The sequence below is a fragment of the Anolis sagrei genome, chromosome 8 (assembly GCF_037176765.1).
Source record: "Anolis sagrei isolate rAnoSag1 chromosome 8, rAnoSag1.mat, whole genome shotgun sequence".
Taxonomy (NCBI): domain Eukaryota; kingdom Metazoa; phylum Chordata; class Lepidosauria; order Squamata; family Dactyloidae; genus Anolis; species Anolis sagrei.
The window spans coordinates 27,490,073-27,515,605 of NC_090028.1; the positions used below are offsets into that span (position 1 = coordinate 27,490,073).

Below are 25,533 nucleotides of genomic sequence, written 5' to 3' on the forward strand. Positions count from 1 at the left end.
ACTAGTGAATTTTGCAAAAGGACCAAAAGCTCTTCCTTGCTGGATCTATCTTTTGCATCCCAGAGGTGACCCTTTCCAGGCCTTGAACTTGTAGCTATCTAGCACCATCTAGTGGCACAAAGCTAGAAGTTCATCCGCCAAAAAAAGCACCTTCCTGTGTTGCAGGTTAAACCAGCTTCACTTCCATTTGTGTGTGTGTGCAGAGTTAATGGAGCAGATCTGGAGAGCTCTTATCTCCCCTTTGAGCATACACTGGAAAAAAAGTTTTAAAAAAAGCACCAAAGCATCTACAATTCCTTGTTGACAAGACTCAATAGAGACCTGAGTTTGAATCCCCATTGGTCAGCCATGGAAATGACTGGTTGTCTTTGAGTAAGTCACACTCTCTCAGCCTCAGGGGAAGGCAAACCTCCTCTGACTAAATCTGGCCAGGAAAGTCCTAGGATTGGGTTGTTTTGCATCAAAAGTCAAATATGATTTCAGCTGTTTTGCTTTAACCGTTCGAGGTTTAATTCTGTTTTTATATTTATTACTAGCTGTACCTGCCATGTGTTGCTGTGGCTAATCCCTCCCTCTTTCTCTCCTCCCCCCCTCCCTTCCCGCTTTTTTTCTCTTTCTCTTTCCCTTCTTCTTTCTTCCTTTATTCTTTCTTTTCTTTCTTTCTTTCCTTTGCTCTTTGGTTCCATCCTTCCTTGTCTCTTTCCTTCCTCCCTCCCCTCCCTCTTAATCTCTTTCATTCCTTCTCTCCTTCTTTCCCTCTCTCTTTCCTTCCTTCACTTTTTATTTCCTTCTCTACTTCCCTCCCTCTTTCTCTCCTTCCTTCCTTCCTTCATTCCTTCCTTCCTTCCCTCTTTTTCCCCTTTTCTCTTTCCCTTCTTCTTTCTTCCTTCACTAACTGTTTCTTTCTTTCTTTTCTTCCTTTGCTCTTTGGTTCCATCCTTCCTTGTCTCTTTCCTTCCTTCCTCCCCTCCCTCTTTCATTCCTTCTCTCCTTCCTTCCTTCACTTTTTATTTACTTCTCTACTTCCCTCCTTCTTTCCCTCTTTCTCTCCTTCCTTCCTTCCCTCTTTCCTTCCTTCCCGCTTTTTTCCCTTTTCCCTTTCATTTTTTCTTCCTTCCTTCACTGTTTCTTTCTTTCTTTCTTTCCTTTGCTCTTTGGTTCCATCCTTCCTTGTCTCTTTCCTTCCCTCCTCCCCTCCCTCTTTCTCTCTTTCATTCCTTCTCTCCTTCTTTCCCTCTCTCTTTCCTTCCTTCACTTTTTATTTCCTCCTCTACTTCCCTCCCTCTTTCTCTCCTTCCTTCCTTCCTTCCTTCCTTCCTTCCTTCCATCCATCCTACCTTCCTTCCCTCTTTCCTTCCTTCCCGCTTTTTCCCCTTTTCTCTTTCCCTTCTTCTTCCTTCCTTCACTAACTGTTTCTTTCTTTCTTTTCTTCCTTTGTTCTTTGGTTCCATCCTTCCTTGTCTCTTTCCTTCCTTCCTCCCCTCCCTCTTTCATTCCTTCTCTCCTTCCTTCCTTCCCTCTCTCTTTCCTTCCTTCACTTTTTATTTACTTCTCTACTTCCCTCCTTCTTTCTCTCCTTCCTTCCTTCCCTCTTTCCTTCCTTGCCGCTTTTTTCCTTTTCTCTTTCCCTTCTTCTTCCTTCCTTCACTAACTGTTTCTTTCTTTCCTTCCTTCCTTTGCTCTTTGGTTCCATCCTTCCTTCTCTTTCCTCCCTCCCTCCCTCCCTCTTTCATTCCTTCTCTCTTTCCTTCCCTCACTTTATTTCCTTCTCTACTTCCCTCCTTCTTTCCCTCTTTCTCTCCTTCCTTCCTTCCTTTCCCCTTTCTGTGTATATGTGTGTATATATATATATATGCATATATGTGTGTATATATTTGTGTATATGTGTATATATGTGTGTTTGCATGTATATGTGGTTTTGTGCATGTGTTGTAACTTGTTTTTTTTTTTTTGGCTTTTTAAGTGCATTCTGTTGTGTTTTTCAGTGTTTCTATGAGTGATGGTCACTTGTTTAAAAAGTTTAAAAACTTGGCATTATTATACTAAATGTCCTTTGAACCAGAAGCTGGCCACTTGGAGTGCCTCTGTGTTGCTGTGAGAAGGTCCTCCATTATGCATGTGGCAGGGATTAGACCACATTGTAGTAGGTGGTCAGTGGTATGCTCTTCACCGCACTCGCATGTTGTGGATTCCACTTTGTAGCTCAATTTCTTAAGATTGGCTCTGCATCTCGTGGTGCCAGAGCACAGTCTGTTCAGCACCTTCCAATTTGCCCAGCCTTCTGTGTGCCCAGGAAGGAGTCTCTCATTTGGTATCAGCCATGGATTGAGGTTCCAGGTTTGAGCCTGCCACTTTTGGACTCTTGCTTGCTGAGGTGTTCCAGCGAGTGTCTCTGTAGATCTTAGAAAACTATTTCTTGATTTAAGGCATTGGTGTGCTGGCTGATATCCGAACAGGGGATAGGCTGGAGATGTCACTGCCTTGGTCCTTTCATTGCTGGCTGCTACTTCCTAGCGGATGTCAGGTGGTGCAATACTGGCTAAACAGTATAATTTCTCAAGTAGTTTTGGGTGTAGACATCCTGTGATAATGCAGCATGTCTCATTAAGAGCCACATCTACTGTTTTAACGTAGTGAGATGCGTTCCACACTGAGCATGCATACTAAGCAGCAGAGGAGCAAAGCACAAGGGCAGATGTCTTCACTGTGTCTGGTTGTGATCCCCAGGTTGTGCCAGTTAGCACAACAAATTGAGAACTTTGGCCCAAAAGCAAGGTGCTGGCTGCTGAAGCTGATGAACTCCCATTTGCAAAGCAGTGGAAATCAAGAGACACAAAGTTGTTTAAGAAAAAAAAACCCTTTATTTACTAACATTATCTCTCCAGGGACAGAGCATCTGTGTGCTCCTTTATGTACATGCAACGGTAGAAAATAACATCTCTATTCTCCTTTTTATTTCGCCTCTTTCTGCAGCTAAAAGGGCCATCGATGTGGCGGCAGAGCAAGCGGGCAGCACCAGCGCTGCCAAGGACATATATATACAGAAACTACATTGGTAGAAAAAAGAAGGAAGGAAGGAAGGAAGGAAGGAAGGAAGGAAGGAAGGAAGGAAGGAAGGAAGGAAGGGGAAAATGACATTGTGAACTTACAGACAAAACACCCTGCCGCTGCTTTAATCCCATATTGTTTGCCAAGTCATACAAGATACAAAGGGAGCAAATTGACTGGTGAAAGTGTCTTTATTTACATGTATATATTTATATATGTATATATTTACATACACACATTAAGAAGTCGGGTAGAAGTATTTCAACAAAGGGATATATATATATATTTATCTGTCTGCCTATCATCTACCTATCTATGTCCCAATCATGATGCAAGAAAGGAGTTCTGTTCCTGACATTATCCTAAATCGAGGCTGATATTTGGAAAGACTATTATTAAATTCTTTAATAAGGTAAGGCTATTTAGGACCATTCAAGGTCTGCATCTCCTGTGCCCCCAAATTGAGAACAGGTTCAACTAGTTAAATAGCTCACAACCACCGAAGATGCCTGCCACAGATGCAGGTGAAACGTCAGGAGAGAATGCTTCTGCAACATGGCCATATAGCCCGGAAAACTCACAGCAACCCAGTAACTAAATACGCCTGGATTTGAGAATGGCAGTGATCATTTTGTGTGAGCTTAAACACTTATGTGGGGTGTTGTGAGTTTTCCGGTGGCCATGTTCCCGAAGCATTCTCTCCTGACGTTTCACCTGCATCTACGGCAGGCATCCTCAGAGGTTGTGAGGTCTGTTGGAAACGAAGCAAGGGAGGTTTATATATCTGTGGAACGGTGTCCAGGGCGGGACATGGCGGAGTATAAAAATAAAATTATTATATTATTATCTCTTCTCTATATGAGGTAGGTATGAATGTTTCAATTAGCAACACTGATTAGTATTTAAAGCCAGGCTTTGAAGCTGCAAGACTATTCAGTGCAATTGGCCACTTTGATTAGCATTTAATGGACTTGCAGCTTCAAGGACTGGCTTCTTACTGCCTGGGGGAATTCTTTGTTGGGAGGTGATTAGTTGGCCCATTAAATTGGCTAAGCAAGGTGGCCAATTGCAACATTCACACTTGTCTCCAGCAGACAAGAGTTCTTTCTCCCACCCTGAACATTATTCAATAGATAAACCCCACTTGCCTAGTTTCCAATAGAACTCACAACCTCTGAGGATGCCTGCCATAGATGCAGGTGAAACATCAGGAGAGAATGCTTCTGGAATATTGTCATACAGCATGGAAAACTCACAACCATCAAGTGATTCCGGCCATGAAAGCCTTTGACAATACATTAAACTGGGTTGTTGTGAGTTTTCCAGGCTGTCTGGCCATGTTCTGGAAGCATTTTCTCCTGACGTTTCGCCTCCATCTATGGCAGGCATCTTCAGAGGTTGTGAGGTCATGAGAGAATGCTACTGGAACATGGCCATACAACTTGGAAAACTCACAACAACCCAGTGTTTCTGGCCATGAAAGCCTTTGACAATACATTAAACACTTCTCTTCTGAAAACTCTGTGTAATGGACAGTGAAATGTTTCCTTCGGAATGATGGGAACTGCAGTACTTACAGGGAAAGCCTCTTACGTATGCTTCCTTGCCTTTTCCTTTGCAAGAAACTTACTGATTTTCCAAGGAAGTTTGGACCAGCTTCACACCAAAACTGTTTCCTCTGCTGCTTCTCCAAATTGAACGAAGATGTAATCCTGTGGCTCCTGGATTTAGTCACATTTAAAACAGGCCCTTAATTGTGATTTAAGTCAAGGTCTCTCTACTCTCAGTGAGTCTTGAGATTTTGCTTTCAAATGGCATCAATTTGCAATGACAATGGAGGGCTCTCTTGCCTGCCACATATCGAAAATAGAAGCAGTTCCCATCCCTTTCATTACAAAACTGCCCTTGGAGCGTCTTGGGAATGGCTCCGGATTGCCACGTCTCATAGACAACGTGCCCAGAGTATTATTGAAGGCTTTCATGGCCAGAATCACTAGGTAGTTGTGAGTTTTCTGGGCTGTCTGGCGATGTTCCAGAAGCATTTCCTCCTGACATTTCGCTCACATCTATGGCAGACATCCTCAGAGGTTATGAGGTGTGTTGGAAACTAGGCAAGGGTGGAAGAAAGAACTCTTATCTGCTTGAGGAAAGTGTGAATGTTGCAATTGGTCACCTTGATTGGCAGGAACCCCCGGTGGCGCAATGAGTTAAACCCCTGTGCTGGCAGGACTGAAGACCAACAGGTTGCAGGTTCGAATCAGGGGAGAGCACGGATGAGCTCCCTCTATCAGCTCCAGCTCCGCATGCAGGGACATGAAAGCCTCCTACAAGGATGATAAAACATCAGATCATCCGGGCGTCCCCTGGGCAACGTCCTTGCAGATGGCTAATTCTCTCACACCAGAAGCTTCTTGCAGTTTCTCAAGTCACTCCTGACACGACCAAAAAAAATCAAAAACATCCTTGATTGGCATCAAATGGCCTAGCAGTTTCAAGGTCTGGGTTCTTACTGCCTGGGGGAATCCTTTGTTGGGAGATGATTAGCTGGTTCATTAAATGCTAATCAAGGTGACCAATTGCAACATTCACACCTACCTCCAACAGACAAGAGTTCTTTCTACCACCCTGGACATCGTTCCAGAGACATATAAACTCGACTTTCCTAGTTTCCAACAGACCTCACAACCTCTGAGGATGCCTGCCATAGAGGCAGGCAAAACGTCAGGAGAGAATGCTTCTGGAACATGGCCACACAGCCTGGAAAACTAATAACAACCCAATGTGTCCTGAATAAGTGCCCAGGTCTGGGTATTATCAAGCAGCACTCCCACTAAGCCATTCTGCTATGGCAGGAAACCTTGGAGAGGTGGTGCACAATGTGGCAATACCAAAAGTGATGGCCAAATGATGCAAAGCACCAGGAGCCTTCTGGGGGACGTAACGGACAGCAAGAGAGGCAGGCCGCAGAGTTCAACTCAAGAGAATCCTAGAGTTGGAAGGGGCCCCAAAGGCCATCCAGTCCAACCCACTCCTGCCAGGAAGGAAGACATTCTCTGAGCCCTCCTGACAGGTGGCCATGTAGCCTCTGTTAAAAACTTTGGGAGACTTCACTAGACTAGACTCCCAAGGCAGCATCTTTTTCACTGTCAAACAACTCTTACTGTCAGGAAGCTCTTCCTAATGTTTAGATGGAATCTCTATTTTCCTACTATTTGAATCGATGCCTGACCTAGTCACCTTCCAAGGTCGTTTTGGAGCACAAGCTTGCTTTTTGCTGGAGGAATCCGGCAAAGGATTAGGCCATTGCTGCAGAAAGCAGAATTTCGTTTTGGAGATGCGAGACTTCACCCTGCAGCAAAGTTACCCAAAGTTGGGTTACTGTGAATTTTCATGTTCCGGTAGCATTCTTCCCCACATTTTGCCTGCATCTGTGGCTAATGGCATCTTCAGAGGTTCTGTTGAAGATGAGGCAAGTGGAGTGTACATATGGGATAATGTTCTGTGGAATAATGCTTTCAACACCTTTGTGTGTTTAAAGCAAGTGGCAATGTTGCAATTAACATGCTTGATTAGCATTGAGTAGCCATGAAGCTGTAAAGTCGAATTAGTGAGGGTATCTTCATAGAGGTAGCCTGCCCTCTGATGCCTGGAGGCATCCTTTGTTTAACTGGCACTTCATTATTAGCAATCTGGAATTCCCATTTCTGTGTGGTGTTCATTGTTTACTGTCTTGATTCTGGTGCTTTTTATACTGGTTACCAGATTTTTAGGTGCAGCGGATTAAACCACTGAGTTGCTGAATTTGCAGATTGAAAGGTTGGTGGTTCAAATCCAGGGAGCAGGGTGAGCTCCGGATGTTAGGCCCAGCTTCGGCCAACCTAGCAGTTTGAAAACTTGCAAATGTGAGTAGATGAATAGGTACCGCTCCAGCGGTACACCATTCAGCCATTCTGGCCACATGACCTTGGAGGTGTCTACGAACAACGCCAGCTCTTTGGTTTTGAAATGGAGATCAGCACCAGTCAGACACGACTAGACTTTATGTCAGGGGAAACCTTTACCTTTACCAGATTTTGTTCAGTTTCAAGCTTCCTTTCTGTTGAAATTGTCCACATGCTTGTGGATGTCAATGGCTTCTCTGTGTTGTCTCTGTGCAATTCGAATTGCAACATTCACACTTGCTTTAAACAGACAAGGGTTCTTTCCCCTACCCTGGATCCCACAGGTATATATTACTTTACTTACTTAGGCGAACCCTCGTAGCCCGAAGATGATGGTCCTCCAAGTCTTGGTGGTGGGTTCGTAGGTGGCTGTGGAGCCCTATTCTTGATCCACATGTTCTCCCACAGTGAGGACATCAGTTTCCAGGTGGAAAGCGGTCCTGTTCAGAGTTGGCTTGGCGTGCCTTCCTCTTATCTTGTTTCTCCCTTTCGCCCTCCATTTGCGCCTCTTCAAATTCTGCATCACTGCTGGTCACAGCTGACCTCCAGTTAAGAACACTCAAGGTCCAGGGCTTCCCAGTTCTCTATCCCAGTTTTTAAGGTTGGCTTTGAGGCCATCTTTAAATCGCTTTTTCTGTCCACCATTACGTTTCCCGTTCTTGAGTTGGGAGTATAGTAACTGCTTTGGGAGATGGTTCAGACAACGTGGCCAGTGCGGTGGAGTTGAAGGAACAGGAGCATTGCTTCAATGCTGGCGCTCTTTGCTTCTTCCAGCATACTCTCTTTCCAAGAGATTATACAAGTATATATACACTCCACTTGCTTCACTGTCAACAGAACCTCTGAAGATGCTGTTAGCCAGAGATGCAGATGAAACGTCAGAAGAGAATGCTGCTGGAGCATGGCCATACAGCCTGAAAAACTCACAGCAATTCAGTGATTCCAGCCATGAAAGCATTCGACAACATATTAACCCAAAGTTCTCCATCTTTTCAAATATTCAAACATGGCAGAGGAAAGGAAGACAAAGTGCCGGGCTGGCAATTGGGCCACCTGCCATGTTCTGAAGATGTCAATGGCGCTGGTTCTGCTGGGCCAGAATCACTACGACCCAATAGAAGTCAGGAGAAAGCAGGGAGAGGGAGAAAGAAAAAAAGAAAGATAGGCAGGGGGGGGGGGGAGAGTGCTGCCTTGCGCGCGGACTCGATCCATACCCAGGCTCATTTTTAATTAATTTATTTATTTCTTTACACATGACTGAAAGTGATGTTACAGTACATAAGTTATTTACAACTGTGCAGTAATGTGTTGCAAAATAAATTATCTAGAAGGCAGCAAAAAAGTACATTGTTAATGTATATAAAACTGTACATATTTTCTTTTTCTTTTTTTTCAATTAACGGGATACAATTTCATTTTTTTTCTCATTTTTTTTAATAATAACGAGTATTGGCTCTTTGTAGTGTTTCCTCTTTTCTTACTTTTCTTAATTTTTTAAAATTTTTCAAGTTAACGTCCTCCGAAAGAGAAACCAACAAACAAACAAAAACAAAAAAAAGAAAAAAAGAAAAAAAAAGAAATGCCCAAGATTAAAGGAAAATATATATATATTTATATATATATTTATATATATATATTTATATATATATATATAAACCGTATACGGAGACTCCCGCTTTTATTTAAAAACAGAATTTGCAAAGTCCTCGCTCTGCCTGCCACTTACTTGGGTGGGGGTGCCGGGTGCTGCCTCCTGCGTAAGGTGTGGTTCGGAGGGGCGGGACCTCGGGCGCCGTGGCAACGATGGCAGCCATCTTGCAGACGACGCGAAGCTCAAAACTCCCCTTCCCGCCCCTTGCTTTACCTGCCAATCCCCCCCTCAACTCCCCCAGGAAGCCCTTTCCTCGCCCCTCCGGCAAACGGAAAGATCGAAGCGCTGGAAACGGCCGTGATTGCGAGGGCGCCTATAGGGCCGGCGGCTGACGCCCCGCAGGGAGAGATTGTCCTAGCAGTATTCCTCCTCCTGCCACTGCTCCCTGCTTCCCATCAGTCTCTTCCCGGCTGCCTTTGAGTCCTCGCGCTACTTTTGCCGGCCTTCCGGGAGTCCTCTCCTTTTGTCCCCGTTGCAATAGAAAGTGCCGTTTGTGTGACTTGTGTCTGTTCTGTTTAGGTGTTCCCATTTTGATTTGTGTTGTTTCTCCTGCCTCCTCCTCGTCCGGCTAGGGATTCATCAGCAAGCGGCCAGAGGGCCCCGTGGTTCGCAGGGCAACGGAGGTCTCGGTGATGGGTGGGGAACGGGCGCCCGCCCTCCTCCTCCCCCTTTCCCCGCCGTTGTCACGTGCCGGTTTGCAGCACAGCAGCAGCAGCAGCCAGAGCGGTCTCCTCCCGGCCCCCGAGGGCCCTGTCACGCCGGCAAGAGCACAAAGTCGTCGTTGACGTCCACCATTGGCACGTAGAAAGAGGGCACCTCGTTCACGCAGAGGGACTTGTGCCCGGCAGGGTCCAGCTCCTGCACTTTCAGCTGCCACTCCATGCGCTGCACTGCGTTCAAGGCGGCCGCTTCGTGCTGCTGCCGCATCAAGAGGCACGTCTGGACCCAGAGAAGGAGACAGAAAGCAGAGCCGAGTGAGAGGCAGGAAAAAACATCCCAATGTTGGGTTTTTTTACATTTGAATGTAATGTGCTACTGCAGGCCTTCCCAACCTGACGCCCTCCAGACATTTTGGACTTCAGCTCCCAGAATTCCTGACTAGGTCCTCAAACTAAGGGCCAGGGGCTGAATGCGGCCCTCCAAGGTCATTTACCCGGCCCTCGCTCAGGGTCAAACTAAGTCTGAAATGACTTGAAAGCACACAACAACAACAACAACAACAACTATCCTATCTCATCAGCCAAAAGTAGGCCACACTTCCCATTGAAATGCTAATAATTTTATATTTGTTGAAATTGTTCTTCATTTTAATTATTGTATTGTTTTTAAGTGTTTTTGGCACTACAAATATGATATGTACAGTGTGCATAGGAATTCATTCATTTTTTTTCAAATTATAATCCAGCCCTCCAACAGTTTGAGGGTCTGTGACCTCTGTTTGAAAAGTTGGAGGACTCCTGACTTAGAGGGCCTATTACAGTGCCTCTTGAGCCAAAGCCTTAGAGCAAGAATGGGCAAACCTCAGCTCTACGGGTGTTTTGGACTTCAACTCCCACCATTCCTAACAGCCTCAGGCCCCTTCCTTTTCCCCCTCAGTCGCTTAACCCTGCTTGTGGCACTCTGCTCGTCACTTCCTTCCAGGATGAAGAGGAATAATTGGAGATCACCCTCTAGGTTCATTTGCTTAACCAATTACAGATCCATCTAGCCATAGTTTTGCCCAGCCCACATTTGACTAGTTTCCTTGCCAGAAGGTCATGGGGAACCTTGTCGAAGGCCTTACTGAAATCCAGGCACACTACATCCACGGCATTCCCTGCATCTATCCAGCTTGTAACTCTATCTAAAAAAGAGATCATGTCAGATAAGTGAGACTCTACTGTATATATATTTGCTAATCTGTATTCTATGTGTATGTTGATTTGCCAGTCTGAGTGTACCTCTTTGGTGTGGGAGGGTGTATAGACATGTGATTGTACTGAGCATGTTCAGACTCAGCACTCCATTTTGTTTTCAGTGTTTGCTTCAGACCTCAGTGGAGGTGGAGGCATGTCTGTATATGTTTGGACTTCAGTGAGTACAACTATACCTAAAGACTATGGACTATAGATTAAGAATTATACCCACAGTAAACTACATCCTATTTTTAACTAACTTCCAGAAGAAATGTGCCTGTATGGTGAATTAATACAAGATATTTATGAGTAAACAATGTATGTTATTGTTCAAAGAAGACTTTGTTCTTTTCTCTGAGTACATATTTTAATTAAGAGGTTTCAAGGGAGTGTATATCTTTTTGGGCAATTACAACTGCACGTTTCAACTTCAAAGAAACAACCGTCCTCTGCTAACCAAATATATTTTTGTAGTGGCATGTCTTTATCCCTGGCAGTTTAGAGACATGGTTCTTCAGTTTAACAGCTGAGTTGCCTGTGAGCCATTACATGAATGCTTGTTAATATCATTTGTTCAAAAGGTTGACTTCTAACAAGGTGATGCTTTTCTTGACTAGTGGTTTTCAAAAGGTGGTCTCCACATGTTCAGTGACATTCACATTTGCCAAACGGATGTGACATCATTTTTATCTTTTCAATAAGGTTATGGTGTAGTTATTTCCAATAGGTTATGGAATTTCCAATAGGTAGGAATTGTGGGAGTTGAAGTCCAAAACACCTGGAGGACCAAAGTTTGCCCATGCCTGCCTCAGAGTCACGCTTTTCAACCTGGCACTCAGAGCTTAGTAAGACCAATATCACTGCTCCCAAGTGTTCTTCTTGGCTATGGAGTAATAGCCTTAGAATGCAGCTTTCAAAATGGCATTCAGAGTATATTAGGAGAAATATCATTGCTGATGCAACGATCTTCTCCACTTTGAAGTCATTGCCTTAGAGCTGCAGTTTTTCAAAATGGCGCTCAGAGTTTATCGTGACAGATCTATTGCTACCACAACATTATTCTCTGCTCTGGAGTCTTTACCAGGACTCCTTTTGCACCTTCCATTTCAATTTACTGTTTTAACTGTGCTTTTCAGGTCAGTAGCTTGCTTCCATCCATTTCCAGCTCCTTTCTTTTCCCCTTTCTTTGTCTTACTAAATTGTCTTTTTCTAAAACAAACTGTTCTTGTTATTTACCCTTACTAACACCCTTACCTTAGACATTTCTCCAAAAAAGGGCAAATATGACCAGTTGATTGTCAGAAATATAAAAAATTAACTAAGTATTTTTAATCACAAAAATGCAAGTCAAGCACTGAAAGGGTTAAATGGAAGCAATGACTCAGCAAAAGCTGCCTTTCAGAATAAGTGGGTGTGCCTGTAGCTTAGTACACCTCAGTGTTAGTTGCCCACAGTATGAAGAGGCTTCAGTCTGAGAGAGACTTCAGTGCGAAGTAAGTCTCAGTGTTAGTAGGCCTCAGTGTGAGGTGGGCCTCAGTGTGTGAGATACCTGGTGTGAGAAACTTTGGTGAGAGAAGCTCCAGGTTGAAGATCTTGTTTATGAAGCTCCAGCGTGAAGGCTGTTGTGTGTAAAAAGCTACTGTGTGAAGCTCCTGTGTAAATTCAGGGTGAGAGGAAGCTCAATGAGAGAGAAGCTGTTTATCCGCATGAGAAAGAAGCCCAGCATGGAAGCAAAGAAGGAAGTGTAAAGAACTTTATTTGTGTTGTGGAAACCTTGTTCTTGTAAACAGTGCAACCATATAATTCAGAGAACTACAAAGAAAAGTCTCCTATGGAGAGGTAACATTGGTCTATGTGTTTTTGTTATTTTTATCACCCACCTACTGGTGCTGGCTCACGCTGCTACTGATAAGTTACTTTGCTGTACATTTATGGGGAGGGTCTTTGGTTAATAAGACCACTCACCCTACTTCTGGTTAAGTAGGATATTAAAACCTGCTGGAGAGGGAAAGGGGCTTAGGGGCTCAAGTGAAAAAGGGAGATGGCTCCTCCATGCCATCCTCAGCACTGCCACCTCTTTTCTGTGGCTTGTTTCTTCTGGAAAGCCATCATTCCACCTTTTACCCTCCCAACCGTCTTTCTTAAAACACAACAATTCCATCCAGGACAGGAGTCTCTCAGTACCCACTGCTCACCTTCATTCGATCGTATTTATCGTCCACGTCCTGTAACCAGGAAATGAACTGGCGGGCGTTGAAACGGTCTCTGACAGATTTGTTTTCGTCTCCCTGAGAAAAAAAGGCAAAGAAACATTAGAGAAGGCAAATGCCTGCATTCCTCAGTTAATAAAGCAAGGATGTTTCCTGGGCTCAGGTTCTGTTAAGAGGACACTTGGTAGAACTGGTACCAGAGTTAACCTGGTACCAGCTTGTCAACATCTCCCTTCTAAAGACTTGGCTTTTCTGATGTGCCTTTGGAGAGCGGCCATATATTCCAGTCCTGTTGTTTCACCTACACTGTTTCCCTCATATTGCACTTTCCCCCACCTTATTGAAAGTCTAATTCCACTGTTCAATCCCCTATGAGCTCCTCCCCCACAAATGTACCTTTTCATTGCTATCTCATCCAGTGTTTTATCATTTTATGTCGTGCATTTGGCCTGCCCACTGTGTTTTATTTTCCATTATGTTATTTTGTACTGTTTATTTTACTTGATTGGTTTATTTATTTTAATTGTGATGTTATTTTGTTTATATTTTATGTTGCTGTAATCTATTGTTTGGCTTGGCCTCATGTAAGCTGCTCCGAGTCCCCTTTGAGGAGATGGTGGCGGGATATAAATAAAGATTATTATTATTATTACTAACATGTTCTGATGTTTGCACAGGTTCTGGATTTTGCAGGGAGGTGCTGGAATCCCACTCTTTCCCAACTCTAGTTTTATCATACTGTTTAATGAAGAGATGTTGCCACAACTTGGTTCTGAAAGCCTAAAAGTGTTTCTCCAGCCCTTCTTTGCCATCTTTTCAATGTTGAAGTTGCTTTAAGATGTATCTAAACAGACGGCAACGAAGGAAAGGAGAGCTGGGCCATAAGGAAAGGACTGGGCTGTGGCGCTGCTAGTTAGTAGCCAGCTACATTAAATCACTACTAACCGAAGTCATGAGTTCAAAGCCAGCCCGGGTCGGAGTAAGCTCCCAACCATTAACAGTCTAGCTTAACTAATTTACAACACAATAAAGCCTTCCAGCAGTGTGCACACGAATGAGGAAGTACTCCATGAAAGGACCCGGTGTCACAAGTGGACGGTGAAGCGGCAGCTTCCCCTGTGGCTGGAACCGAGCCTTAGGAAGCCAGAAAAAACTCCCACAATTCCTGGCCTCAGGCCTTTTATTTTTCCCTTTTATTTTTATTTTTTATTTTTTCAGGGGGAAAAAATAAAAGGCCTGAGGCCAGGAATTGTGGGAGTTGAAGTCCAAAACACCCAGAGGGTCAAAGTTTGCTCTTGTCTGGGCTATGCTCATAGAAGAACCTCAGATATTCAGGTAAAGGAGATACTATTTGTGCAACTTCCATTTTTAGCAACTCTGGAGCATGGGTAAATAGCACCGAGGATCTCATTCTGCCTTTCCTTTGCCAGTGTTGTTGTTTTCCTTGCCCTTCCTCAAGCACTGACTATGAGGCGAAACTTTCTTTCATCCTTTCTTTTTTCACTGTTTGCTCTAAATCAGATGCAAAAGATCAATAAAATGGATAGCTAATAAATTCATCCCCCCCCCTCCCCCCGAGGCCTACCGAGTGCATGGGGGACCAATGCCTGCAATGCAGCAGTCTGCTTCCCATGAAATAGCAAGCCCTCTATATGGGAGGCAAGCAGAGCAGCTGCGAGAGACGTAGCCAGCAGGAGGCGCTGGAGGGATAGAAGGTTGGACTGCGGCCACTCCGGCATTCCAACCCTCCTCTTAATGTAAGGAAAACAGGGCAGATCTTCAAACTATTTTGGTTGTTTGCAGGTGAGGGGAAGAAACCACCAGTCTCAGGCACAAAGCTTCCATTGTAGGATTTATGCCCCACTGTAACCACAAGAATGACCAAAGGCCAGGCCCATAGCCAGGATTTTGATTTGGCGGGGGGGGGGGGGGGGGGGAGTTTGATTTGGGGGGACGGGACGGGACGGGCTGAGTTTGAATCGGGGGGGGGGGGGGGAGGATCTACCCTAGCAAACCTTTTGTATCATTATCCTAATACCCCCATGCATATGGGATATATTGAGCATGGTGATCAGAACATGATATGAATAAACATAACAGTTTAAATAATGTACCAGTAAGGCCTTTTCGCGAACCACCATGAGAATTTCGGGGGGGGCTGAAGCCCCTCAAGCCCCCCCCCCCCAATTCTCAGGGTGTACGCCCCCCCCCCCCGCCCCCCCAGCTACGGGCCTGCCATAGGCTTTGGCATCAGATCACCCACTCCATCAGTCACTTAAACTGGGAAATATCTTTCTGTGTCTTTGTCAATCCAGATCCAAACTCTGGCGCCTACATAGTAAGATGGCTAACGCATTTAGGAGCACCTGTTCTTCATCTCTGCAAGGAAGGAAGGACCCAAAGAGACATATGGCCGCCAGAACACTGGGCCCTGACCTGATTTTCCAAAGGCATGTTGTACACCTCTGAGTCCAGAAGCATGGTGCAGGCGCTGAAGGGTACGGCTTGGTTGGCTATTGTCCTGGCCGCCCGGCAGTGAACCCTCAGGATCTCCTGTTCGCAGGAAACAATCAGCTTCTCCTGCAAGGCGGATGGAAGGGAGGGAGTTAGCAGGAAGCCAATGGGTACCTTAAAGGTGTGTGTGTGTGTGTGGGGGGGGGGGTGTGTGCCTGCAACAGCCCCCAAACCCTGCAAGCGCTTGCCCTTACCCGCTCAATACTGTGCTGGAGCCGCAACTTGCCACGGACGGCTTCCTGCTGCTTGAAGAGCTCTTTGAGGGGCTCAGCCAAGGACGGAGGGGGCGCAATCTGAAATACAGGCAGCAGAGCAGGACACCATCACAAACACTGGTTCCTTTCCACAGGGAAGGGTTCTGCACATGCTCAAGAGTGAACCCTCACTGTTTCCCAGCTTTTTAAGATCCTCTTGAGACAGACTAAGCTTTTGCTTTACATCAAGAGAGAAGGGGATGGTTCCTTTTTTGGTCCCGTGCTTACATTGACCTATGGATAAGGTTCAGTATATAACAGAGGTTCCCAAAGTATTACTGTGTTAGCTGCAGTGTGTAGGTATGTCACACAAACATACTTCTAAATGACAAAGAGCTTGGAAATGGATGTTATTATCTTTACAAGTCATATATTTTAAGAATATAAATAAAAGGTTTTTATGAGATATGTTGTGCCCCATACATTTCATTATTACAATTTATTTATGTGTTTCTTATAAATAAGAGATACTTATATTTATAATTATCTCTCATAATGGGTTGGTTTTGTTAGGAAAAACTACCTAAATAAAGCAGAGCATCCAAAGTTCAAACAGGATACTAAAAGTTGAGCACTCGGCTCATTAGCAAGCAAAAAGTGAAGTGCCGTGTGATATGGCTCTAAATAATTCAGAGCGCAGGCAGGCAAACAATCTTAAGTCCAATCTTAAAAATCGCAAAAGGTTTTTAACAATAATAAAGAACTACATTTCTTTTGAGTAAAGAAGTGGGTCTGAGCTACTCTAATACCCATCTCTTCTGAGGTTTCAAAGAGAGAGAAAAACACCAATCATGACCTCTCTCCTGACACACAAGCAGAGAGAGATCTCAAAGCACACAGCACATACTCTCCATACTAAAGTGTAAAAAAGGCAGAAGTCAGATTCAAAAAGGCTTGCTGTAGAAAAGTATATATTTTAAACAACTAATCAGAATGAGAGCAGGAAGAGAGAAGAGAAAGATCAAGATATACTAAAATTGAATTACAGTATCACAAAATGATGCCTGTCTAAAACCTGTGCTTCTGACATGAAATGTTTTGAAAGCTCTAGTACAGTGGTTCCCAAACTGTGGTCCATGGAACACCAGTGGTCCGCAAGAACAAAAATATGGCCCGCCGCCACACCATTACTATACTGTTGCCTCAAAACCATGTGGCAATGAGAGTGACTATATATCCACCAAAGATCACTCCGACCACATCAGCTCTAGATTATTAAATATGGTTTTCTGTGGGTGAGCAGATGGCAATTACTGGGTGGTATATATTCTGTATCAGAAACTAGAGCTGATATGGTCTATCCAATGCAATCTTCTGAATAAGCACCCCAAATAACCAAAAGTTGACCAAAAAGTGATTTGTAACTTTTTGGTACTAATGTTGGAGAGCGGTCCCTGGTTTAAAAAAAAAAAGTTGGGAACTACTACTCTAGTGTATAGGGTACATCCAAAAACCACACATGCATATGTTAGTTACTGGTGTTCTCCTGTGTTTTTAATCCGGATTGGATTTCATGTTCTGTAAGATACCTTCCAAGAAGGCAGGCTCTGTTGGTGGCTTCCCATTTTGGCAAAGCAGTCACTACTCACCACCGGAATGTGCAGCTTGCTCAGTGGCTTGCCATCTAGCAGGTAGGACCCTGTGTAGGTGACGTAATCAGCATAACACTGGGGTGCCTGGGGAGTAATGTAGCAGAGGATTTTCCGCTTCTCCTCGATCTTCTTCCGGATCTGCAGGTACTCAAAGTAGGGGTTGGACCGATCGCTGTGGTAGGGCTCGATGTCATCCAGCTTGATGGTGTCCACGATGGCAGCCAGTGTCTGCTGGATCATCTCTCGTGTCTGCTGGTTGGAGGTGTTGATGTGCTGCTGCAGCTGTTGGTTGGAGCGCTGGAAGCGGCGCTTGCGGGGGTGCTGGGCCTGGGGGTCCTCCTCCTCCGTCATGCGCCCCTTTGCCCGTGTGGTAGGGGCTGAGGCTGGAGGTGGGGCAGGAGCAGGGTACTCCTTCTCAGAGGCGGCAGCGTTCTGCTTGTTTTGGTTGGCAAGCATCTGGGCCCGGTTCCTGGTGATGCGTTGTGGGATCTCTTCTATTTTGGGGGGCTTTGGGCTCTCGAGCACTGGCTTGGGGGCTGGTGGTTCTGTGGTTTCTAAGTGGACACTCCCTTGCAGTACCTCCACCTGGGAAGTAGGGGTCTTGGCCGGAGGCACCTCTTGGGCATCAGGACTCTCTGTCTTGATGGTTTCGCTCAAACTAGCTTGGGAGTCACTTTCCGGCACAAGGGCAGCTAGGGGTGTCTCTTCACAACTCGCTTCTGCCTTCTTGATCTCCAACGGAGCAAGATCTGCTGAAGGTGTTTCCTGAATAATCCCGGGAGCTTCTGCCACTTCTACGTTCTTCTGTTCAGGAGCAACAGGTGCTTCTGACCCAACGTCTATCGAATCCGCCTCTGGCTCCAGCTCATCAGTGTGTGCTTCTGGCTCTGGAGCCTGGTTTGGCGTCAGCTCCTCTTGATGGTTTGCAGACTCCAAAGACACCCCGGCATCTGTAAGAGAAGCATCACCAATTTCAGATGTGGCCACAAGGCCTCCTTCCACTGCCTCTGCTGCTTCAGCCTCCGGGATGTCTTTTGTCTGAAGTGGCAATTCCGGCAGAGAGAAAGGACCCAGGTCCAAATCGTCTTCTGAGTTTGTGAATGGATCCGACCATGTGACCGGCTCCTCTGGATTTTCTGGAGCGATGGTGCTGCTCTCCAAATAATGCTCCTTTTCCAGAGTATTCACTGCCTCCACCTGGGATTCTGCTGGCATGCTCGCCAGCTGCAATGGCGTGTCAGATGCTTCTTCAGGGACAGACTTGTTGTTACTAAAGAAAGTGTCCAGCCTTGCAGGGGACTCTGCGTAAGGAGCCTGCTGTTCTGCAGTTGGGACTTCTGCTGGAGCGGCTCCTTCAGCATTTTCCTTCGCTTTCTCTGGCCCCGATTCAATCACTGAGATGGGATATGATACAGGGGAGCTGGGGTAGAGGGGATCTGCAGCAATAAAAGGCGCTGGTGTCAGATGCGTGACCTCTGTAGAAGTAAAGGGTTTTGGGGAGTCAGGGACCAGTTGGGGAGACATCATGAGCAACTCAGATCCCACCGACCAGCTGACAGGAGGCTCAGAGAGGTTGCCTAGCAAGCTTGGAGGCCCAGGAGGGTCCAGAGTCTGTTTTGAAGTGTTCTCCCACTCCGTGCCATCCTGTCCTGGAATGACTGAGTCAAACTCGTTCTCCTCGATCGGTGGCAAAAAGCTGGACTCGGAGGGCATGATGGAAGCGGTGGCCTGTTGCTCCTCTGTGGCATCCAAAGGCAGGCCAAGATCAGGTGGGAGAGCACTTTCAACAGATGGGGCAAGCAGCTCATCCCTATGAGAAGGGGAGGATTTGGCTTGGAGTCCAGAAAATACACTTTCAGGGGAGTGGACCACGCTGCCCACAGTCCCTGGTGTGCAATGCAATGCCTCAACTTTAGGAGATGGGATTCCATATTCTGGTGAGTAATATTCTGGAGACAAACAGGGGAACTTTTCTATGGGAATGGAGGGGAGAGGGACTTTCTCTTCCATCAAGTGCTGAACTGGGGAGTCATAATTCGATGTGGCCGGGACGCTCTGTTGCCTGAAAAATTTGTCCCCGACACTGAACTCCTCTTCCGGTGCTCTCCTAATATCCACAGACATTGAACGGTGGAGATTTGTGGAGGGAATGGTTCGAGTTGGGGTCTGGCTTGGGTTCTCAGAGAATCCACTGGGAGGATTGGAGTATCTGTCAAAAAAGGAGGGAGAACAAGCATTCATTGACATGGTGGAGATGGGCAGCGAGTGCTGGGAGTCGGCACAGTCAAACATGAGGTCGGTGTAGTCTTCGTTGCTGCAGGAGGGAGTCCGGGGTGTCTGCATCACTTCCTCGTAACTCGGGCAAGAAACGACGGAGGCTGGGGTTGGGACGCCGGTCGGCCGGTTCTGATCTGGCCTTGGAGAAGCCGGTAAGATCTCCTTCAATTGGGGGCCGGTGATCCAGTCCTTGGAATCCAACCCGATGGCTGGCTGGGGCTTGATCTCTGGAGTCACGATGGGTGTCAAGGGACCTACATCTTTAACTTTCTTGTCCTTCAACTGAGTGTCGAGTGTAAGAGGCTTTTTTGTCATCGAATCCAGGCTCCTCTTGCGGATGTCCTCGTTGGCCTTGGCTTTGTCTTTCAGTTTGGGGTCCCCTGATCGATGGCGCATCTTCTCCATCTGCTTCATCCGCTCTTTGTGCCTCTTGTGACGCTCTTCGATCTCAAGGTCTTTCTGGCTCAGCATCCTCTCAAAGCTGGTCATCATGAGGTCCCCGTCACCTAGAAGCTTCTCCCTGGGCCTGTCTTTCTTGCTGCTGTCTTTGGATAAGGTGATCTTATCATTCCCGTTGCTCATTTTAACACAGTCAGTTTTGTCCTTGTCTTGGTTTTCCTTGAGCCGGTCCTTCGCTTTAAGATCATTGAATTTGGGCGGCTCCTCTTTAAACTTGTCTTTCGCAGAGATCACTTGAGAGGCGTCTTTGTCTTTGCTAGACTTCTGCTCTTCCTTGTGGTGCCTGAAGAAGCCATCGGCATGTTTGTCCTTGTGCTTCTCCCGATCTTCTTTCCACTTCTCTTTGTGCCTCTCCCTCTTTTTCTTCTCTTTGGTTGTGCTGGCTGCGTTGGAGCTGTAGCTTCTCTCCTTCTCTGCCTTCTTTGGGAGTTCTCTTTCAGAGTCATTCTTGTCCTTTTTCTCAGAGAACAAGTACTCTGCATTTTTTTCCAGTTCTTCTTCGACCTCGGCCTTTGTGCCATAGGAGGTGACAAAGCCTTCTCCATCGGCAGCAAAGTCCTTCTCATACTGAGTGGAATCTTTCCTGCTGCTGGAGTCTTTAAACTCGTCTGCTTTCTCTTTTTTATCTGCTTTCTCTTTCTTTGCCTTCTCCTTTTCATGGCTTTTCTTTGAGGAGGATGAAGAATGCCTGTGCCGCTCCTTTTCCTTGAGCTTATCCGGCAGGCATGGCAAAGAAGGCAGGGACTCCTTGAATTTCTCCTCGGAAGCATCTGCCAGGGAAAGGTTGGAAGACTCAAAGAGACCCATGAGCACTGGCTCCTGCCCTCGGTCTGTGAAGCTGTCAGAGGAAATCTCGCTGATCTTATCATTGGAATCATCTCTGCACTCGTTGAGGGCCTCCTCCTCCAGTTTCTCCAGCATGCTCTTCTCAGACTCTCCCCCTTTTGAAGACCGCTTTTCCCTGGTATACTCCTTCTCCAGCTTGTCCTTATGCCTGCTCTTAACCTTCTCTTCCCCTGAGTGCTTCTTCTCTACTTTTTCAGGAAGCTTCTGCTTTGTCTTCCGCTCTTGGGCAGAGTCCACCGAGGCTCGCTCTTTCCTGTCTTTGTACTTCTCTGCCGAATCTTTCTCCTTCTTCTCTTTGTGTTTTTCCAAGGAGTTTTTCTCTTTCTTCTCCTTCCCACTCTCAGACAGCCCCTTGTCCTTCCTCTTCTCTTTGGTGTCTTTGTCCTTCTGTTTCTCGGCAGAATGTGGCCTATCTGAAGAGTGCTTCCGGTGCTTGTCGGGGACATAAAGGTCTCTCTCGGCTACCAGGCCATCCTCCCTGTCTTGCGTTTCGCCCCCAATGCCCTCTCCAAATTTGAACCCGCTCAGGCTTTCGTCTTCCTCGCTTTCGTCAGTGAAGATATCCAGGATGTTATACCAAGTCCTCTCGCGGGTCTTCTTCTCCTCCCTCCTTTCATGGAAGTCATCTCTATCGCCAGAAAAATTCTTCTCCTTCTTCTCTTTCGTTTGGTCAGAGGAAGCCTTCCGCTCTTTATGAGGCTCTTTGTATTTCTCCTTTGTATCTTTCTTCTCCTTGAAACTTTTGTCTGATTCTTTGTCCTTCTGGTTTTTTTCGGACACAGCCTTCTCATTCCTCTCTTTGTCCTCGGCTTTGGATTTCTCCTTGTATTTTTCAGTTTTTAATTTTTCTTTCTTTTCCTTCTCTGATGTCTCCTTCTTCTCTTTTCCTGAATGATGCCTTTCCCAGGTCTCTACATTTTTCCCACAAAATTCAGGATCGGGTTTTTCTTTGAAGAACGTTTCACAGCCGTAGTCTTTAAATTCATCCCGGTAGGACTCCTCTTGCTTAATTTTAATGTCTTTTCTGTCTTTGGAACTATCAGACGTGTCTCTCCTCTCCCTGGAAATTTCGTTGGATTCCTTTTCCTTCCTCTCTTTAAAGTTTTCGGCTGAATCTTTCCTTTTCTTTTCAGGCAAATAACTGGAAATATTTTTATGCTTCTCAGTTTGGTCCTTTTTCTTGTCAGAGTTCCGTTCTGCGTATTCTCTGTCTTTTTTCTTAAGGAAAGCATCTTTTTCGCCACGCTTCTCGTTGTACTCTCGCTTGTCTTTTGCTTTGCTTTCCCGCTTCTTGTCTTTTATCTCCTCCTTCACTGTTTCGATGATAAGTTTTGCCACAGTGTCATTTTTCATTTCTCTGTAATCCGTCACTGGCGAATCCCAGCTATCTTCCCCTTTGAAATCAAAGGAAGAATCTGATGACAAATCGGAGAACCACCGATCTTGCTGGTCATCCGAGAGGCTGAATTTGGTGTCTTCGTTCTCCAAAAATTGATTTTTACTACTGAACTCTTCAAAGCTGGACTCTTCTCTAAAACCTTTGTCTTTTTTGCATTTCTCCTTCTCCTCTTTTGAGGCCCTCTCCTTCTCTGGTTTGGCTGTTTTCTCCTCCTTTGCTTCATTTTTCTTTTCGGTCTTAAATTGCTTGTCCTTGGATTTTTTCTTCCGCTCCTCTTTATGTATTCGAGGCTTCTCCTCTTTAGGAGACTTCTCCTTGACGGGTTTCTCTTTTTCCAATCTGCTGGCCTTTTCTTCTCGGAAAGATTTACTGCCATCTTTACTCGCCTCCTTGGCTTTCTTCAAGGACTTCTCCTCTTTGGAGTTTTTCCCGGCATCCTCTTTGAAAAGCCATTCCTTCTCCTCTGATTTAGTCTTCAGAAATTTGTCTTCCTTCTTGAAGTGCTCTCTCTCGTGCTTGAGCACTTTGAGCTTGTTCTCAACGATGGGGTTTTCGGTTTCGACAATCAAAGCCTTCTCGGGCTTCAGCTTAGAGTCCTCATAATCAAAAGAAAAGGCTTTGATGATTTTAATGTCTTGAGCGGCAGGACACTGCCCTCGCTCCTTGTTTTTGTGTTTGTGTTTCGTTTTATGCTTTTTTACAACCTTCCCCTCCTTGTCCAGCTTTGGGATGGCTCCCTCGACATTGGCGTGGAAGGAATTCTTCTTCTCCACCACCACAACAGCCGCCGCAGCTCCGTGCGGCGTCCGTTTCTTGGGCTCCTGCTTCTTCCGCACAGGCTTTAAGGACTCCAAACTTGAGTCCTCGGAGGTGTAGTCCGACTCGCTGGTCAGCCTCGTCCTTGTTGAGTCAGACAAGGAGCTGACATCTGACCAGGCCGGGGAGGAGACCGTTTTCCAATTGTCCGTCCTCCAGTGCTTGGAGTGCTGGTCAGCCAGGGCCGCCGCTGCGTTATGCTTCTGCGACCCCAGGCTCCCATGGGAAGAGGCCGAGGAGGCCGAAAGGGAATTAAACAAAGAGGAGGACTCTTTCAAAACTATCCTCGAGTCCTTTACACAGGCAGCACTTTGTACAGAGTCTCTGTCCTCCTCCTCACTTTCCAGGTTCTCGCTCTCCGACTCGGAGGTGCAGAACTTGTCATTTTTTTTGCCAAACCGAACCTCTTTGCCCTTGGCTTCCTTCTTGCGCTTCTTCTTCACTTTGTTTTTCTCCTTCTGCTGCTTGGCGTTGGATGGTTCTCGGGCCTTGTTGGGGGCTGGGACGGAATGGGCGGTCAGGCGCAGCTTTTCCCCGCCCCCAACAGTGACGTTGCTATCCTCCTCGTCCGATGTGTCCGAAAGGATCCGATGGGCCGCTTTCTTTGGTGTGATTGTGCTGTTTTTAGTATAGGTTTTTACCTCCATCTTGGGGATGGAAATAAAACTGTTGGCTTTAGTCTCTTTCCTGTAGTCCTTTTTCAGCAGGTGTTTGTCGTCGACCGGTGGGACCCTGTCCTGCTCATCATCCTCGTCGAACTCATATTCGTCCTTGACTGGCGTCGTGATGGCTTTGGGGGGCTCCTGATTCTTGGCCTTGTGTTTCAGGCCTTTCTCAAACTCAGAGTCTGTATTATTGCCATCAATTGAGCTGGAGGGTGCAAACGACGGTGCATCTTCCTCTTCAGAGCTCTCTGGGGAAACAAGAGCAGAAAGGAAAGGTGAGCTATGAAGGCAGCTTTCACTGAGCTAGCTTTTATTCTGCACAGAAACCTGCTCACAATACCTGAGTGGATAATCTATCTTCCATGTGCAAGCATAGCTGTGGCTGCGCTACCTACACGGCACTCTGAGAGGTCCTCTGGGGCAAAAGGCCAAAGCTGTGCTGGCAGCCAGTGGTGAGGATCCGTTGGGAGTATCTGGGCAGAAAGGGTGCAAATCCAATAAGAGCGGTTGCTGTACGAAATGTCTGCTTGCCTCAAAGGGGACTGGGTCCAGACATTGCAGCACAGACAGGTATCTGCAGCAGTGCCAATCTATTATTAGACAAACAGCGTATCCATTCCCCTTGTGTTAAGTGGGTAGAGAGAGACAGCCTACGCAAGCAGGCAAGGCTCCAGCCTTTGTGCAACGTGAGAGCACCGCTGGAAGACATGCTTCACAATACCATTACTTGGAAATCTATGGGTTGTTTGAAAGGGCTTCATTGTGCACTATCTCAGAAAACTGCTATAATATTCCCGGGGTTCACTGTGGATCCATCTATTACACCTTAAGGCAGCGTTTCTGAACCTTAGGGTTGGGACTTCGAGGGGGGGGGGCAAGGGGGCGTCAGTGGGGTCGCCAAAGACTATCAGAAAACACAGTATTTTCTGTTGGTCATGGGGATTCTGTGTGGGAAGTTTGGCCAATTCTATCGTTGGTGGGGTCCAGAATGCTCTTTGATTGTAGGTGAACTATAAATCCCAGCAACTACAACTCCTAAATGTCAAGGTCGATTTTCCCCAAACTCCACCAGTGTTCACATTTGGGCATATTGAGTATTCGTGCCAAGTTTGGTTCAGATCTATCATTGTTTGAATCCACAGTGTTCTCTGGATATAGGTGAACTGTGAGAAGGGTGGAATATAAATGCTGCAAATAAATAAATACATAATGCCCACCAAACCGTTCCAGTATTTTCTGTTGGTCATGGGAGTGTTGTGTGACAAGTTTGGTTCAATTCCATTGTTTGTGGAGTTCAAAATGTTCTTCAGTTGTAGGCGTACTATAAATCCCAGAAACTACAACATCTAACCGACAAAATCAATTCCCTCTCCTCCAACCCCACCAGTATTCAAATTTGGGTGTAATGGGTGTTGTGTCAAATTTGATGCAGTGAATTAAAATACATCCTGCAAATTGGATATTTACATTACGATTCATAACAGTAGCAAATTCACAGTTATGAAGGTAAGTAAAGGTAAAGGTTTCCCCCTGACATTAAGTCTAGTTGTGTCTGACTCGGGGGGGGGGGGGGAGTGCTCATCTCCATTTCTAAGCTGAAGAGCTGGCGTTGTCCGTAGACACTTCCAAGGTCATGTGGCCTCCATTACTGCATGGGGTACCGTTAGCTTCCCGCAGAAGCGATACCCATTGATCGATTCACATTTGCATGTTTTCGAACTGCTAGGTTGGTAGAAGCTGTGCCTAACAGCAGGAGCTTATCCCGCTCCTCGGATTCAAACCAACCTTTTGGTCAGCAAGTTCAGCAGCTCAGCAGTTTAACACACTGCACACCAGGGTGTAGACTGTTAAAGTAGCAACAAAATAATTTTATGGTTGGGGAGGGAGGGTATCACAACATGAGGAACTGTATTAAGGAGTCGCAGCATTCGGAAGGTTGAGAACCACTGCCTTAAGGGCTAAAATT

At 46.0% G+C, this 25,533-nt stretch overlaps 1 protein-coding gene across 3 annotated transcripts in view; it reads right to left on the bottom strand.

Annotated features, from left to right (window-relative positions):
* Positions 1–3,220: 3,220 nt before the first annotated feature.
* Positions 3,221–25,533, bottom strand: part of ANKRD11 (ankyrin repeat domain containing 11) — a 167,185-nt gene continuing 144,872 nt past the window's right edge. For all 3 annotated transcript variants that reach the window (XM_067471067.1, XM_060788252.2, XM_060788250.2), the window contains 5 exons: positions 17,103–23,815; positions 15,454–15,552; positions 15,182–15,325; positions 12,731–12,823; positions 3,221–9,579 (listed from right to left, as the gene is read on the bottom strand). In XM_067471067.1, the coding sequence (XP_067327168.1) occupies positions 9,394–9,579; positions 12,731–12,823; positions 15,182–15,325; positions 15,454–15,552; positions 17,103–23,815 (7,235 nt within the window). In that variant the 3' untranslated portion in view covers positions 3,221–9,393. The remainder of the gene's footprint in view (positions 9,580–12,730; positions 12,824–15,181; positions 15,326–15,453; positions 15,553–17,102; positions 23,816–25,533) is intronic.